Genomic DNA, 17,621 nt, shown 5'->3' on the forward strand with positions numbered 1-17,621 from the left:
ATATTATATATCACGGACAACAGCAGTCCGGCCAGGATATTGTCATTTAAAAGTTGTTGTTGCAGCCCTCAACTAATGTTGATGTTGACCAAGCCTGCAGTCTCCCTCTCAGACACTGAAGCTTTCGCACCTCGATCGCCCCCCGGTGACCGGTCCCAGTATAGCCGCCCCTCTGTGTTTTCTAATGGACACGAGGCAAACTAAACAATAAAATTACACTTCAAAGATTTTTTTCCCAAAAGTGAGTTTGTCATTGAGGGCAGTTATCATCACGATGATTTAATTTCAAGTGTTTGTTTTTAAAATAAATTTTGTTTTAGTTTAAAACAGGGGGTGTGACTTCATGATTAACAGCTGAGATCGACGTCTTCTCTGAGTGAAGTTGTCACTGAGGCACTAACTGACTTTTTTCTGAATTTTTGGGAGCAGATTGGAGCTTTAGCTTTAATTTCTACATTTCCATAACTGTTTATTTCACACCAAAGTAATTAATTGTTCTGCATCTGCGAGAGTGTAGGCGGGCTATTGATATCGTGACTGTACTTCCTGCGCTCTACTGCGCAACTCCGGTCCTGAAATCACTACTGCACAGACTCGGTCCAAAGATGTCAGCGCCGTGCAGGCCGCCTGAAAGCTTCAAATCTGGCAAGCGGAAACGGACGATGTTGAGTCGTCCATATTGTTTTCAGTCTATGATGTTGACATGTTATGTTTTGGCCGGAAGCTCCACCCACCACCTAACGACCAATCAAGAAGTCAGTAGTGTTTCGGCATCTGGGTTGCCAGATCTCCTCTAGTTACCACAGCTGCAGCTACAAACATTTCTGATGGACCCTGCAGTCTATCTGGCAACCATGAGTCAGGGGGGAGGGAGAGAGGGATACACCGCTAGAGTCATTTGAAAGGGATTGCAGTATCAGTTTAGGCCACAATCTTGCATACACTTCCTTTAACGTTGCTTTTACATTTCCATTGTTTTGCAACAAAAATGCATAAGCAAGGGAATTTCATGGAGAGACTGGTTAAAATATCCGTTTTTAATAAGGTACTTGTTTTCATGCCACTTATTAACACTTCATGTTATGCTACATAACTAGTTGCTGATAATTGTTCACTTTGATAGTATTACTTCTTTGTTGTTGTTGTTGTCTATCTGGAGTTGTTTGTTGTACAACCTTGGGTTCCTGAAAAGCGCTATAAAAAATAAACATTATTATTATTATTTTACCATATTACATAACTGCAAATCATATTTAACACATTTTCTTGCTTCTTCAATTAATGTATTAAGAATAAATAATTGAATACAGATTTAGCACCAACTCATCTCCCATTCTACTGCATATTGAATAGAAGAGATATGCATTTTATGTTCATGGGTTTCCTGAAGAACTGTAGCTGAGTGTGCATCTGCCCCACCGGTCTTCAGGCACTCTGAATCCCTCTCTGCTCACAGGCTCCACCAACAGCTCTATGAGACCCGGAGCAGCAGGAACCTCCAGCTCCACCACACGGTACATGGTGGAGTAAGACCTGCCAATCAGAGTCAGGGGTCCAGGGGGAATCCGAGGGTCGGGACCACGGAGACGTCTCCAGTGGATCCAGAAATGGCGGAACTGCTGAGTGGGATATTGCCAGCGTAAGGTGGCGTTCAAAACAACCTTCAGTGTGTTTTCGTGTCCCTTCAAAGCACCCGTCTGCCACACCACATCGTTCACACAGATGCCTTCAACAGACTGCAGGGGAGCATGAAGACTCTGTGCATCCAAAAGCTGTGCAAAATATGAAATGAGATTATTTAGCCAGTACCAACATTATACTTACACTACCATTTAGGGTCAGTAAGATTGACAGAAAACAATACTTTTATTCAGAGACTGCATTAATCAAAAGTGACAGTTAAGTTTTTTATGTTACAAAAGATTTCTGAAGGATCATGTGACACTAAAGACTGACGTAATTATGCTAAAAAATTCAACTTTGCCATCACAGTAATAAATTAAATCTTAAAATAGATTCAAATATAAAACAGTTATTTTAAATTTGAATAATGTTTGACAATATTAGTGTTTTCACTGTATTTAAGATCAAATAAATGCAGCCTTGGTGACATTTTATGTAGTAATGTGTAACTTATTTTGTAGAAAAGAAGCACCATATTGGAGAATATCAGGTTTTTTAAGTTCCCAATAACAGTTAATACAGTATTTTTAATTGTGCTGCTCATTTCCCCATATTTTTTCATTTAGACTACATTTGCTGTCATATATATATATAACACGAACTTACTGTGAAGTCATTCTTTAAAAACACAAATAATTGATTAACACTATTAAAAGTAATCTATTAAATCTCAAAATTAATATTTATTTTTATACTTATATATTAATAAAATTTTGTGAAATTCACTTTCATTTAAAACTGATTTTAGTTCATAGCATTTTGTTTTTAAACTAATTGGCTATATAGACAACCTTTTTAAAATAATTGTCTTATGGGTTTCGGTCTGAATTTGTGAACCACAGACCTTATTTCACTCATAAAATAAAAACCACTACTATAAAAACCCACTAGAATATCTTGAAAGAGATGCATAACATGTTCTGTGCGTGTTTTGTACATGTGTATCTCACCATAATCTCTCCAATCCTGCAGTTAAAGGAGACATCTTCATCTCCTTCATCTCGGGAAACACGAACACACACTTCTCGCAATGAGCATCCAATCATTTTCAACAGGAAACATCTAAGCACGAAACCACATTATAAGAGTGTTTCCAATGTTTGTTATGAGCAAAACTTTTCTGACTTTAAAGCAGGGGTCAGCATTCAGCAACCTATAGCATGCAGGCCAGAGAATTGGATTATCACAATGATGGCGATGCGCAAACTACAACATTCACATACTATATGATAAGTGAGGTTCAGTAGGGTTACATTAATTGAAAAGTCTAAATTGAAAATTGAAAATAAAGAAAGTTTTAGGATTTTGAGAAATGTATAAAAGTGGTTTAAAAATGTTCAAGAAAAGGCATTAAGATTCTACATTATTAGTATGACGGATTAATAACATTTATTTGATTGTATCATGTATCATTGCAATTCCCTAAAGGATTATTAGGAACACCATACTAATACTGTGTGGCCCACTTTCGCCTTCAGAACTGCCTTAATTCTACGTGGCATTGATTCAACAAGGTGCTTGATGGATCCATGTTCTCAATCTGTTTACGCCAAATTCTGACTCTACCATCTGAATGTCTCAACAGAAATCAAGACTCATCAGACCAGGCAACATTTTCCAGTCTTCAACTGTCCAATTTTGGTGAGCTTGTGCAACTTGTAGCCTCTTTTTCCTATTTGTAGTGGAGATGAGTGGTACCCGGTGGGGTCTTCTGCTGTTGTAGCCCATCCGCCTCAAGGTTGTGTGTGTTGCGGCTTCACAAATGCTTTGCTGCATACCTCGGTTGAAAGGAGTGGTTATTTCAGTCAAAGTTCCTCTTCTATCAGCTTGAATCAGTCGGCCCATTCTCCTCTGACCTCTAGCATCAACAAGGCATTTTCACCCACAGGACTGCCGCATACTGGATGTTTTTCCCTTTTCATACCATTCTTTGTAAACCCTAGAAATGATTGTGCGTGAAAATCCCAGTAATTGAACAGATTGGGAAATACTCAGATCGGCCCATCTGGCACCAAAAACCATGCCACGCTTAAAATTGCCTAAATCACCTTTCTTTCCCATTCTGACATTAAGTTTGGAGTTCAGGAGATTGTCTTGACCAGGACCACACCCCTAAATGCATTGAAGCAACTGCCATGAGATTGGTTGCTTAGATAATTGCATTAATAAGAACTTGAACAAGTGTTCCTTATAATCCTTTAGTTGGGTATTAAACAGTTGACTCTCACCTGGTAGTCCAGCCATCCGAAGTCCACCTGCCACAATTCTGAACAAACTGCTCCACCAACTGATTATCCTCTGCTAATGCTTCTGGGAAGACACTACGAGCTAAACACACACCCGATAAAGCAAATTAAATTAATTTTACACATTCTGACAGCTCAAGAAAGTCAGAGATCAGAAAAGGGAGGCTTGAGAAACCACTAACATTCTATTTCCTCTGTCCCATTGAAAGTGCACAGGGAAACATCTATTGTTTTGAGCTCCAAGGACACCTTCACTCCCACGGGTGGCTTGTAGACAAAAGAGACAAACGTCCTGGCGGCCAAGGGAACATTGAGAGAAAATATCCTACAAAGGGGCAAAAAGAAGGTGTTTGATTGAATATTGTTGTATTCCAGGGAAAACAAAACCTCCAATACCTTGCACAGACTTCAGAACGTCCAGATGGAATCACGCCCTCCACCATCAGTGAGCTTCCTCCAATCCAAGCGTCCTTTGAACAGCCATAGCTTCTCAGCCAGCCGCCATTCTCCATGTTCTCAGAGAGGTACAGAGGCTGGATCTCCTGAGCATGCAGATTGAACCAGCTTCTCTCCATCTCCACCTACATCACGCATCAAATAGCCAGATATACTATATTACAATATCTAATGACATCCCTAAATTACAGTGCTACATTACAGTGCTACAAATTATTGTGAAAATGTAGCATTTATTGTTTTATTAAGTCTTATCACAGCAAGCCATGACTAAGACTACAGGCTTTTGAGGGTCAAGGCAACAAAAAAGGGTCAAAAAACGTATTTTATTGGTACACTAAAGGTATCTTATATTGTGTGGTTATTTGAGATGAACATTTGTGTAATTCATTGTCAAAAAATGTACTTTAAAGACAAAAATGGTAAAAATCCCACCAATGCATTCAAACTCACAGTCACATGCATTCAAAGTCACATAGATTGAAGAGAATCTTGGTGTGATTGTGTGTAGTCTACCTTTCCCCTCCAGTACAGGCTCTTTCCAAAGCCCTGACAGAATGAGGAGATGAACGGAAGACTGGACGAGGGCCGATGGATATAAAGGAACTCAGACAGCAAGCTCCAAAACCTTAGAAGAGTGGTCAGATAACACACATCAGTGACGTTTGCTTGTGTGTGTGTTTACACACATATTCCATCGCAGAGCAGTGAGCACACTGTGAACATACTTGTCCTGGTTTTGGCGAAAATCTGCCTTTTCGTGACATTCGTACACCCAACCAGGAGCAAAGATGGCTGTTGAAAGCTCATACTTGCGAATCAGCTCCAGAGCCTAAAACAAGAAGACTCCATATTGCTTATTTATTCTCCATGTACTTTCAGCCAAAAACACTGGGAAATTATGGATAGACACTACTGTTCAAAAGTTTGGGGTCAGTAAGATTTGTTTTAATGAATACTTTTAATGAGCAAGGTCAAGGATGCATTAAAAGTGACAGTAAAGACAAACAGTTCTATTGAACTTTGTTCATCAAAGGATCCTGAAAAATTTCCACAAAAATATTAAGCCAGCACAACAATACGATTGACATATTAGAATGATTTCTGAAGGATCATGTGACACTGAAGACTGGAGTATAGAATTCAGCTTCATCACAAGCAGGGCCGTACCCACCATTGAGGTCCCCAAGGGCCGGACCTCGGTAATTCTCAGAGGTGTACATAATAGAAGTTGCAAAATAATAGCCTATTGAGGCGGCGTGTACAAACAGGTGTTCTCGCCTCGTCCGGTGTATGTTTTCAATTGTTTCCAATGGATGCGCCGCTCTTTTCAATAGCGCCAACAGCTGGCAGGTTTTGTCCATTTTTACGCGTTGAGCGCCCACAGTTCAACTTTGGGTGAACATCAATGCCCAATCACAGTGGAAGAGAGGCGGGACAAATGCCACAACCAGCAACCGGCGCGTCGAACAACGACTGATGGTTGACATCACAACACCGCGAGAGCGCTTAATAATCAGGGATGTAAACTGGGATGGTTTTCTTGGAAGCCTTCAGTAAATTTACATTTAAAACTTTGTTTTTACCGATACAGACGAAAATGAAAAAACTGCTTCAAACAAAGCTCAGCTTTGAAAAGAGAAAAGATACAGGGCAAGAGAAGGAGACTGGGGAAAAAAGAAAGAGAGAAGATGATGGCGATGAGACAGAAAGAGCAGGTAGCCCACTGTGCTCAGAATAGAAAAAGCCTTAGCCTACTATATATTCCTAATTGCTACACATAATGTGATTCTTGTCTGTGAAATCCAGGCTAAAGTCTCATATTGAGATTAGGAGCATCAAATTTTGATTTCACTCATTGGTTATATTTTCACATTGATTTCTATCTTTGACATGATCTTACTCATTCAACATTAAATATATCAAGGTTATATGACCAAATAATGTTCTTTACATAATGTAAATCACAAAAATTAACTTTAGCTAGGTTTTCAAAGATGGAGTCACACATATGTCGGCTCAATTTAACAACAAAACAGATTTTCTGATTTTCTAATTTGGAGTCTGATTTTTTTTGCAACATTTAACCAGATTCTCATTTATAAAAATCAGTTGTCTTCTTAAAATAATTTATACTACACACTGACATGGTTTTAAAGCAACAGTTAGCTGATTCTTTGATTTGCTTATGTCTTAAAATGCATATGTAAAGGAGGGAAATGTTTTTTTTTTCAAACCCTCCAAAATTCATATTTGGACCTCGGTATTTAGAAAATCCTGGGTACGGCCCTGATCACAGGAATAAATTACATTTACAAAAATTACAAAACAGACAGTACTTCAACAGAAAATAATTATTTTAAAATTGTAATAATGTGTCACAAAAATTGTGTTTTTACTGTATTTTTGCATTGGTGAACATAGGAAACAAAAAAAATTCACTAACTTTATTCGTCTCAAATTTCCCTCCGATCACCTTCCCTCTTGCAAACACATCAACGCCAACATAGATGTCAGCAAAGCGGCCCTGAGCGGCAGAGAAGGACTTCATCCGATCTAGACTCTGCTCTGTCCAGTTGTAGTTAGTGAATATTCCATCACAAGAATCAAAAAACAGTCTGATAGGATGACAAAATTGCATAAGTTGAACAATATCTACCATATAAATCTCACAGACCTGAATCTCCCCCTGCAGAAGCCCTCAAGACCATCACTTACCTGTTGTCTTCATTGAGTTCGTTCTGCCAATTGAGTGAGCCGTTCTTCAGTACACTGTCATACCAGATCACTACACTGCCTGGAATGCGCTCATGCATCTGGTCTGTGAGATAGCGCAGAAAGGGACTAGTGTTCTTCACTGCAGTCTCCTGGGGAGCCAGTAAAATTTGGGGTAAAAAACTAGATATTAGGTCAACATAGTGGCCGTATAATGCTCCAATCATATATGCCTTGTTTACTCACACTCAGCACATTTTCTATGTTAACGAGCCAGCCATCGAAGCCGTAGCAGTAGGAAATCTGAACCAACTTATCAGCAGCTGCACGGTAACTCTCCTCATCTGCAAGGAAGGCCTCACATATCTTTGCTCCATCTGTCCACTCTGTGATGAATGTGCCTTAGAGAGGAATATAACTCATTTAATGAATCGATTCTGATATTTACTTCTCTATAAAGGTGCTGTGGTTAATTACATTTTTGCTTAAACTCTCAAAACTCATTAAACTCATTATTCCTCACACAAAGCTGTAAGACAATAGTATTTTTATTCATAAAGTGCTTTTGCCAAGGTCATATGACTTTAAAAGACATTGAATATACAGGTCCTTCTCAAAGAATTAGCATATTGTGATAAAGTTCATTATTTTACATAATGTAATGATAAAAATTAAACTTTCATATACTTTAGATTCATTGCACACCAACTGAAAGTCTTTTATTGTTTTAATACTGATGATTTTGGCATACAGCTCATGAAAACCCAAAATTCTCAAAAAATTAGCATATTTAATCCGACCAATAAAAGAAGAGTGTTTTTAATACAAAAAAAGTAAACATTCGAATAATTATGTTCAGTTATGCACTTAATATTTGGTCGGTAATCCTTTTGCAAAAATGACTGCTTCAATGCGGCGTGGCATGGAGGCGATCAGTCTGTGGCACTGCTGAGGTGTTCTGGAGGACCAGGATGCTTCGATAGCGGCCTTAAGCTCATCCAGAGTGTTGGGTCTTGCGTCTCTCAACTTTCTCTTCACAATATCCCACAGATTCTCTATGGGGTTCAGGTCAGGAGAGTTGGCAGGCCAATTGAGCACAGTAATACCATGGTCAGTAAACCATTTACCAGTGGTTTTGGCACTGTGAGCAGGTGCCAGGTCATGCTGAAAAACGAAATCTTCATCTCCATAAAGCTTTTCAGCAGATGGAAGCATGAAGTGCTCCAAAATCTCCTGATAGCTAGCTGCATTGACCCTGCCCTTGATAAAACACAGTGGACCAACACCAGCAGCTGACATGGCACCCCAGACCATCACTGACTGTGGGTACTTGACACTGGACTTCAGGCATTTTGGCATTTCCTTCTCCCCAGTCTTCCTCCAGACTCTGGCACCTTGATTTCCGAATGACATGCAAAATTTGCTTTCATCCGAAAAAAGTACTTTGGACCACTGAGCAACAGTCCAGTGCTGCTTCTCTATAGCCCAAAAGTGGCTTGACCTGAGGAATGCGGCACCTGTAGCCCATTTCCTGCACACGCCTGTGAACAGTGGCTCTGGATGTTTCTACTCCAGACTCAGTCCACTGCTTCCGCAGGTCCCCCAAGGTCTGGAATCGGTCCTTCTCCACAATCTTCCTCAGGGTCCGGTCACCTCTTCTTGTTGTGCAGCATTTTTTGCCACATTTTTTCCTTCCCACAGACTTCCCACTGAGGTGCCTTGATACAGCCCTCTGGGAACATCCTATTCTTTCAGAAATTTCTTTCTGTGTCTTACCCTCTCGCTTGAGGGTGTCAATAATGGCCTTCTGGACAGCAGTCAGGTCGGCAGTCTTACCCATGATTGCGGTTTTGAGTAATGAACCAGGCTGGGAGTTTTTAAAAGCCTCAGGAATCTTTTGCAGGTGTTTAGAGTTAATTAGTTGATTCAGATGATTAGGTTAATAGCTCGTTTAGAGAACCTTTTCATGATATGCTAATTTTTTGAGAATTTGGGGTTTTCATGAGCTGTATGCCAAAATCATTATTATTAAAACAATAAAAGACCTGAAATATTTCAGTTGGTGTGCAATGAATCTAAAATATATGAAAGTTTAATTTGTATCATTACATTATGGAAAATAATTAACTTTATCACAATATGCTAATTTTTTTAGAAGGACCTGTAGGTCATGGTCAGGGTTCTAAATTCATTTTTTTGATCACCAGCCAATGTGGCTGGTAACTTTCTAAAGTTACCAGCCAATCAGAATTTCCACTAGCCAATTTTTTTTGGGTGAAAATAAGAGAAATTATGAGTGCCACTGAATTAACATTGTTGGCTTGAAAAACACATATAAAGTACACCGAGGTAAATAAGAGTACTCAAATAAATTACATGGCTCAACATTAAGCCTTTTCACATTCCTTTGGACAAGTGAATGACAGATTCACTTGTCAGAGTAAAAAAGGTGCTCGTCCAGATTTTGTGTGTGTGTGTTCACAAAATATTCTGAAGCAATATTCTCACCAGTGTTCAATCAGCTTTGATATATCATATTTTAAATCTGCATATTTGTGATATTTTTTACCTTTTATAAAGGGCACTTTCCCATAATCTTATTAAATATAGGCTATGCTTTAGCTTTCATTTTATTTTTTCATTTAAAGGGGTGGTTAAACACTATTCCACTTTTCCAACTTTAGCTAGTGTATAATGTTGCTGTTTGAGCATAAACAACATCTGCAAAGTTACAATGTTCAAAGTTTAAAGCAAAGGGAGATATTTGCTTTTAAAGAAATCAATTTTTAAGGACTACAGCAAACGGCCGGTAGGGAACTAGAGCCTTTTCCTCCAGGCTAGCTGACATCAGTGGGTTCAATATTTACATAAACCCCTCCTTCGAGAATATTAAATAAGGGGGGCGAGGCCATTTTGCAATGCAGACGAAACGCTGTAATGGATTGTAGGTCCACTTTGTTTAGCCTTCCTAGGGACGGGGGAGTTAGGGATCAATAATTAAAATTTAAATCTCGCTCTCTGTGCTGCACATTTTCACGGAAGAAATCTCACAATCGTCGCAAGTTCAAAGCAGGCCCAACGGCTTGTCCTGAAAGATGGAGCAGTTCCAACGTTAAAAACAGAAGCTGTTTATGGGCCATAACCTGGTATGATTTATTTTTCATCTACGTGTTTTCCTGTAATAGTTTGTATTGTAAATTGTAAATTTTTAGCAAGGAAGTAAACAAATGACAACGCTGTTTGCCGCTGCAAACCAGTTTGTTAACTCTTTGACGTGTACGATCACATTCTAGGCTGGTCCCTGCAGCATATGATCATATATATGATTAGAACATCAGCGATCAACTGCCAAATTCAAAAATGTAAATCTACTTTAGCGCGTTGACTGGCCCTGAGCGAGTGAGAGACTGACTTGAGCTCAGTGTCTTTTAATGTTTATTTTAGGTTTCATACACTTCAAATTACATTACACAATCAAAAAATGTTACATATATCAGGAGAAGTGGATGATCTTAGCTTGTAAATCCAGCAGGCTCCGTCACTGTTGTAACAAACATATAAAGTGGCTCAGACGCCCTCAGTCCGTAATAACTTTACCGATCAACTAACACAACAATTTTCAACCCTGTTCCCTCACGTAATGTCACATAACATAAATCAGATGAAGTGGATGATCTTGTGTTGTAAATCCAGCAGGCTCCGTCTCCCTGTCAGCGTTGAAAACACATAATGGCGGCACTCTGCTCACAGCTCGCAGATCATCGAACACGTGAACTAGGTGGTTAGCGAATCAGAACACAGCTGGGCCAGCTAACCAATCTGAGCCAATTGCGTATTTTTTAGGGACTGGCTTCATACACTGTAAAAAATTATTTAGAAAAAAAGTTACCTGGTTGCCTTAAAATTTTGAGTTCATTGAAATTGAAAATTTGAGTTAATACAATGAACATTTTTTGAGATTTGACAACCTTTATTAAAATATTATTAAAAGATTTTTAAGCATATTGGGTAATTGTGTGTGTTTTATTTCTGATGATGCAGTGAAACATGCCAAATAGTGCTATTTTTCATGATTTATCACATTTTTTATGTGGTTCAGATACAAAAATATTTTGAGTTTCTATTTATTAAACAAATTTCCTTCATTGTATCAACTCAAATTTTTAAGGCAACCAGGTTACTTACTTTTTTAAGTTAAACCAACAAAAACCAACCAATTTTACAGTGTAGAACTAAAGTAAATTTACATTAATGAGCACATATAGTTACACAGTGTAGCTTTAACAGCCGCAAAAATGTATTTTAACCTGCATTTGGCGGGTGTTAACTCTTTCCCCACCAGCGTTTTTTTTTTTTAATTTGCCAGCCAGTTTTTGACAATTTTCACAAAAATTTAATAGCCCATAGAATATTTTTTAATGAATATCTGAGCATGCAATATATCAAAATAAAAAGCTGACCTTGCTGACAGTTTTGATTCATATGCTGTTTATTGATGATGTTTAGGTAATTTTTCATATGCATATGATTACATGCGATGGCTCATTTCACTGCGTATGCTTTGATCAGGAGATTTACTTGTATGTTTTGATCAAGCGGCAACCTCCCGCGATCTCTTTTGAAGCCAATACGGAAGTAATGTAAACTGCAATTCCTCAACTGGCCACTAGGGACAGGCTCCAGAAGGGAGCAGAATCTCACTGAGCCCCATGTTAAAATTCTCTACTTTAAAGCAGAAAAAAACATGTTTACAGCCTGGTACAAATTGTGGTTTTGGCTTATAAGGCTAATTTTGATCTTCATGACAACTCTGAGGGGGGTGAATTTTTTTATAACTCATTCGTTTCCGTTTTATAAAGCCTTACGGTTCTGCATAATTAAGGGCGTGGTTACAAGTGGATAGCCATTTATCTGCCGTCTATAGTTATTGCGTCACCTAAGCTCCGCGCACATCCCGCCTTTTGGCCCATTTTCTGTTATCCGGGAGTGACACGCGTTGACTCGCTTACAAGATGGCAACGCTCAGCTCGCCCATACTTTAAGCTTCAGAACGGCTTATCAGAATCCTATGGGTGACATCACGGACACTACGTCCATATTTTTTTTTACAGTCTATGGTTTTGATCAGGAGATTCAGTACTCTCATTCAGAAGATGCGCAATAGCAACTCCTAGCGTCCGACAGTGAAAACACTGAAAATTCCGTTATTGGCCTGGAAGCGTTGTCTCACAAATAACGGAAATTTCCGTGTTTGGCGGGGAAAGAGTTAATTTAGAACCCTGGTCATGGTGCCGTTTTGGGCTTAAAGGGTGCTTGACAGCCACAAGTCACACTCTGCAGTTTATTGTATGGAAAAGAGCAGCTGCTAAATTTGTCCTTTTGTGCTAAAAAAAAATACTTTTTTTAAACTGTACCTCCAGAAAATATTAATGAAATAAGAGGCCATTCAAGAGTACATTCCATAGCTATAATGTTTTTATACTGTACAAACTGTACATTTTATCCCCCTACACTGCCCCTGCCCTAAACCTACCCATCACAGGAAACATTCTGCATTTTTACTTTCTCATATTTCACCCTCTCCTCGTAATACCTGTCTTACCCATAGACTGTAAAAAAATATGGACGACCCAACATCATCCGTTTCCGCTTGCCACACTCTAAAAACTCCCAATTAATAAAATGTTGGAAGAGCAAAAAAATATATGTTGAACTAATTTTCTTACTTGTGCTTAGTTAAGAAGACTAATTATATTAAGTCTGCAGAAATATATTTGAAAAACATTAAATTAATTGATATTTTGAAATCCAGTTAACATTTAGAATTGCAAATGTTGACTGGACTAAAAAACGCGAATCTAGTCAACATTTTATAAAAGTAGGCTATATGGCCAACACAATATTTTACACAATATTTTACTATGGTAAATAGATGTTCTGTGCTGTTGAAATGGGCTGTTAGAAACATTTGATAATATCAGAACAATATTTGTGAAATTAGATGGATTCTCGATGTTTTGTTTATGATGGTATCTGCATTATAATGAGAAGATGGATCCTACAACACTTACATATTAGGCTACATATTTAATATACATATATAATTCATGAACATATGTAGTTAATTGTGGCATTTAATCTGCCTAATTTTAATGAATACGTACAAGAGCTTGTTTGACTACGCGAAAGGATCTGTATTGCTCGTTTGATTTCGCGGAAGCATCTCTGGAGTACTTGTTTTGCAGACAAATATGTCGAACATATTAGGCTTGTGTGGATATTTAACGTTAGAATTGAAGTAAAAAGTAAATTAGAAGTAAATATAGCCAAAGGAAATAGGGATTATTTAGGCCTTAGTGATGTCTACGTCAAGTTCACTCCTCATCGAATAAATGATTTATGTTACGTTAATGTGGTCTTAAACCATGTTTATGTAATAATACATAATTTTGTTTTAAACTATAATACAATATAATTTATTTTAGATTTAATCTCAGAGTGTTGTGTGCAATTTTTGTGTCAGACAAACTTTCCCTCATTAGCTAAAGGCCAAGGTGCCTTGGTGATGATTTTTATACGTGCAAATTTACTGAAACATGTCAAACGTGTAACTTAATGTAGGCCAAATAATGTACGCTATTAAGGGTTACGTGGTTGTGTTGAATGTGATTTTTTTTAGTGTTCCAACTTTTGAAATTGTCCCGTAAATTAAGGGAACAACATAACCATGAATACGATGATAAAACGGTGCTCATTTCATCGTCCTCACACATGGGACGAATTCTAAACTTTAGTTTAGTCACACATGCAAGTAAATTCTTGATATTGATAAATGAATTATTTTTTATTAATTTTTCTCTTTCTTTCTCCAACAGGGTGTGACCAAGATATCCATTGATGCGTTGTCGTTGCAAAGTTTCTCATCTAAGCCAGTCAGTTCTTCTTAAAGGGATAGTTAACCCAAAAATGAAAATTCTTTCATTTACCCTCAAGTTGTTCCAAACCTGTATGAGTTTCTTTGTTCTGCTGAACACAAATAGAACAACCATTCACTACCATAGTAGGGGGGAAAATACTATGGTAGTAAATGGTTGCTTTATCTGCTTTGTTACAAACATTCTTACGAATATCTTATTTTGTGTTCAGCAGAAAAAACAAAATTATACAGGATTTGAACAACATGAGGGCGAGTAAATGAGGACAGAATTTTCATTTTTGGTGAACTATCCCTTTACCAGCTGAAACACCTGCAAATAGCAAGAATGCTCCACTGTATCTACTTTGACTGTGTGTGTATTTTCAAAACTAAAGGTGCATTAAAGAAAAGTGACAAGGGCTTTGGTCATTTTTTTTATTATTTAAAGAAATTTTGAAATGAATTTGTATGAAAATGTATTGTTTGTATGACAAATGTTATAAATGCACTTGATACAATGTGCTTTAATTTGTTTTTATTCTTGCTATAACATGTTGTAACTAGTTCCACCACTGCAATTTCTGGTAAAAATTAAAATCATTTAAAAATGAAACCCCTAATTAAAACGTTTAGTTGAATTAATTATAAAAACAGGTTGAGTAAACATACATTTTAAAGTTGAAGTAAAGTTTGAGCCAACTAAAAATTATTCATTCAATTAACTTTAATAAAAATTGAGCCAATGTACATTTTAATGTTGAAGTCAAGTTTGAGCCAATTAAAAAATATTAATTCAGGTAACAATTTCTAGAACGAAATTGAGTGAGCGTAAAAAATCTGTGGAACAAGTTACTAAATAATAATTCGTTGAAAGCACTAGAAATTTTTTACAGTGCATATTTGAAGCTTTCAGGCGGGGTGCACGGTGCTGACATCTTGGGACCGAGTCTGTGCAGTACGATTTCGGGACCGGAGTTGCACAGTAGAGAGCAGGAAGTACAGCTGCGATATCAAAAACCCGCCTACACTCTCGCAGATGCAGAACAATTAATTATGTTGGTGTGAAATAAACAGTTATGGAAATGTAGAAACTAAAGCACCAATCTGCTCCCAAAAATTCAGAAAAAAGTCAGTTAGGGCCTCAGTGACAATGCTTGAAATGAAATCATCGTGATGATAACTGCCTTCAATGACATAAACTAACTTTGGGGAAAAAATCTTTGAAGTGTAATTTTATTGTTTAGTTTGCCTCGTGTCCATTAGAAAACACAGAGGGGCGGCTATACTGGGACCGGTCACCGGGGGGCGATCGAGGCGCGAAAGCTTCAGTAAATGAGAGGGAGACTACAAGCTTGGTCTTACACATGTCATTATACATATTTGTGTCCAGATATTTCACAAAAACAAGCACACACACAATATATACAGAAATGTATAATAAATAGAATAATAAATAGGAATTTAAATTACATATAAAGATGTACTTAATTGGGTAAAAAAAATATTAAGGTCAACAAATTGAATAGATTACAAATTTAATGGAGTTTAATTTAATAGCAAATATCATGAAATGAAAAGTCAGGAAACATTACAATTAGTTTGCATTTGTACTTATTTTTTACAAGGATATTATTTTTACAGCAAGACTAATATGTTTAATGGACCTTTTACACAAACCTGTTTTCAACCAAAAACGTTATTTTTTTAGCGAAAGTTTTTGAAAATTACCATTACTGTCTCTGTCTAAACAACAAAAACACAAATTTGTAAAAACAGTGACGTCTTGCACATGTGCATTACATGTTCAGTCTATAGGTGCATTGTTTTTCTTTACAAAGCAACATACTGGCCTGGCAGCAGAATACTAATAGTTCAAAATCTGTGTGAACTATGTTTGTTTCAACAACACTGCCATCTGTTCATGAAAAACAAGAAAAAACTTCTCCATTGTTAGTACACTGTTGCATAACAATACACCATTTTAGTGTATTGTTGTGTAAACGTACCCTAGGACCCCACCAAGAGACTCACCAATAGAGAGCACTCCATGCTTATGTGCTGCATTCGTCCAAACCGCAGGAGGAATGGTTACCATCTGATGACTGAAGTAATTGAAGATGTCAATATACTCCCAGTGATAGAAGGCATACGGCATCTCCACCTCTGTGCCTTGAATGAACCTCAGAAAGAACAGGACCATGAAGAGAAGACTAACTAAACAATTCCTGAAAGTGACACATGATTGAATATCAGGCTAAAACCAAACTGAGTTGTACCTGTCCTCCAGGTAGCCACCCATCATGTCATGGGACACCAATGTCCGCCTAGGGCAGCTGTCCAGTGAAGGAAACCTGCTTGCCAGAGGCACGGTGGCCACATTAAATGGACTTGCTTCATTCCGTTTCCATGATAGCAGCTCATCAAGAGACTTTAGACTGCAGCTGATGGGCTCAGTTGTGTCAGGATCGTAGTGGATTGCTGTTAGACCACAGAAAAGGAAGTGAAAGACCGATACTGTTTTTGAAAGAATAAACTCCAACATATACTATATTATAAATACCTGGCAAGGTGGATGGCTCGTAATTTACGACTTCGTGAACACTTTGATCTCCTGGTTGATCGAGGCAAGAATCTGAGCTGAATAAACAACCACAGCATTGAACATGTCGTTATGTTATAACTACATATAGAGCTATAACATATGTTATAAGGAAAATAAAATGCTGTTTTGATTCGCATGGTCTTCAGACATGATGCAGAAAATTGATCAATCATAACTCAAAAAAAGGCAAAATAACTGTTACCTGATCTCTGTTTTAGGAATCTTACTGCTTGTAGTTTCGTCTCTTTTTCGTTTTCGGGTTGTCATTTTATCTTTGTCTTTTGTAGAAACACTTTCCATTTAAAAAAACGTCAACAGATCTCAACACCTCTCAGTTAGGGAACAGAAAGAACAGCAGCTTCCGCGTGTGCTCTGATTGGCTGAATGAGTGCGGTACGTGCTGGACTGACAGGACCATAGACTGTAAAAAAAAATAGGACAGGACTAGATCCTTCTGCGTAAAGATGTTGATTTAATCTCCACTAGAGGGCAGTAGACTGGACCAATAAAATGACTGGTATGTGAACTGTTTATCAACACATAATTCTTCTTATGTTTATTTTAAACACTCATGAAAAGGTATAGTCCTTTTAAAAACTATTGCGAATCTTCCAGCACATCTTACATGCACTTCCCATAGAAAAGATAAACAAACAGCCACTGAAATGATCAATTGAGACTCTAAAGTACATTTAATGACAAGAAGTACAACTGTGATTCATTGAAATATTTTAGAATAAATAAACAATTACCCAAATATCATTCAACCGTGATTTTGAATACTTGAATGAACCCTGGTGAATAGTAGCCTAAGTTAGGCCTACGCCGTAAGGCTGTGTGAGGCGGCCTCCAATTTTCTAAAAGAAGTAGGCTATTCATTTGTACAAATCTGAACTAGAGAGGAGCAAAAATATATAAATTCATAAATAATTCACACCCTTTGTCCTTTTTGTCTTCATCCAGAATGCCCCTAAATACCTCTCATATCCATTCATCATGCAGA

The 17,621-nt window shown here is 37.7% G+C and overlaps 1 protein-coding gene across 1 annotated transcript; it reads right to left on the bottom strand.

The window, feature by feature from the left end:
• Window positions 1-11: 11 nt before the first annotated feature.
• On the bottom strand, window positions 12-17,019 carry engase (endo-beta-N-acetylglucosaminidase). Its single transcript, XM_067418554.1, has 14 exons — window positions 16,821-17,019; window positions 16,577-16,653; window positions 16,293-16,494; window positions 16,048-16,196; window positions 7,347-7,501; window positions 7,104-7,252; window positions 6,832-7,003; window positions 5,114-5,217; window positions 4,902-5,013; window positions 4,326-4,510; window positions 4,112-4,254; window positions 3,912-4,011; window positions 2,634-2,745; window positions 12-1,772 (listed from the first exon to the last, which is right to left on the bottom strand). Exons 1-14 carry the CDS (start codon window positions 16,916-16,918, stop codon window positions 1,374-1,376), a joined length of 2,157 nt encoding a protein of 718 aa, XP_067274655.1. The 5' UTR covers window positions 16,919-17,019; the 3' UTR covers window positions 12-1,373.
• Window positions 17,020-17,621: the final 602 nt, after the last annotated feature.

The sequence above is a fragment of the Pseudorasbora parva genome, chromosome 2, assembly GCF_024679245.1.
Source record: "Pseudorasbora parva isolate DD20220531a chromosome 2, ASM2467924v1, whole genome shotgun sequence".
Classification (NCBI taxonomy): Eukaryota; Metazoa; Chordata; class Actinopteri; order Cypriniformes; family Gobionidae; genus Pseudorasbora; species Pseudorasbora parva.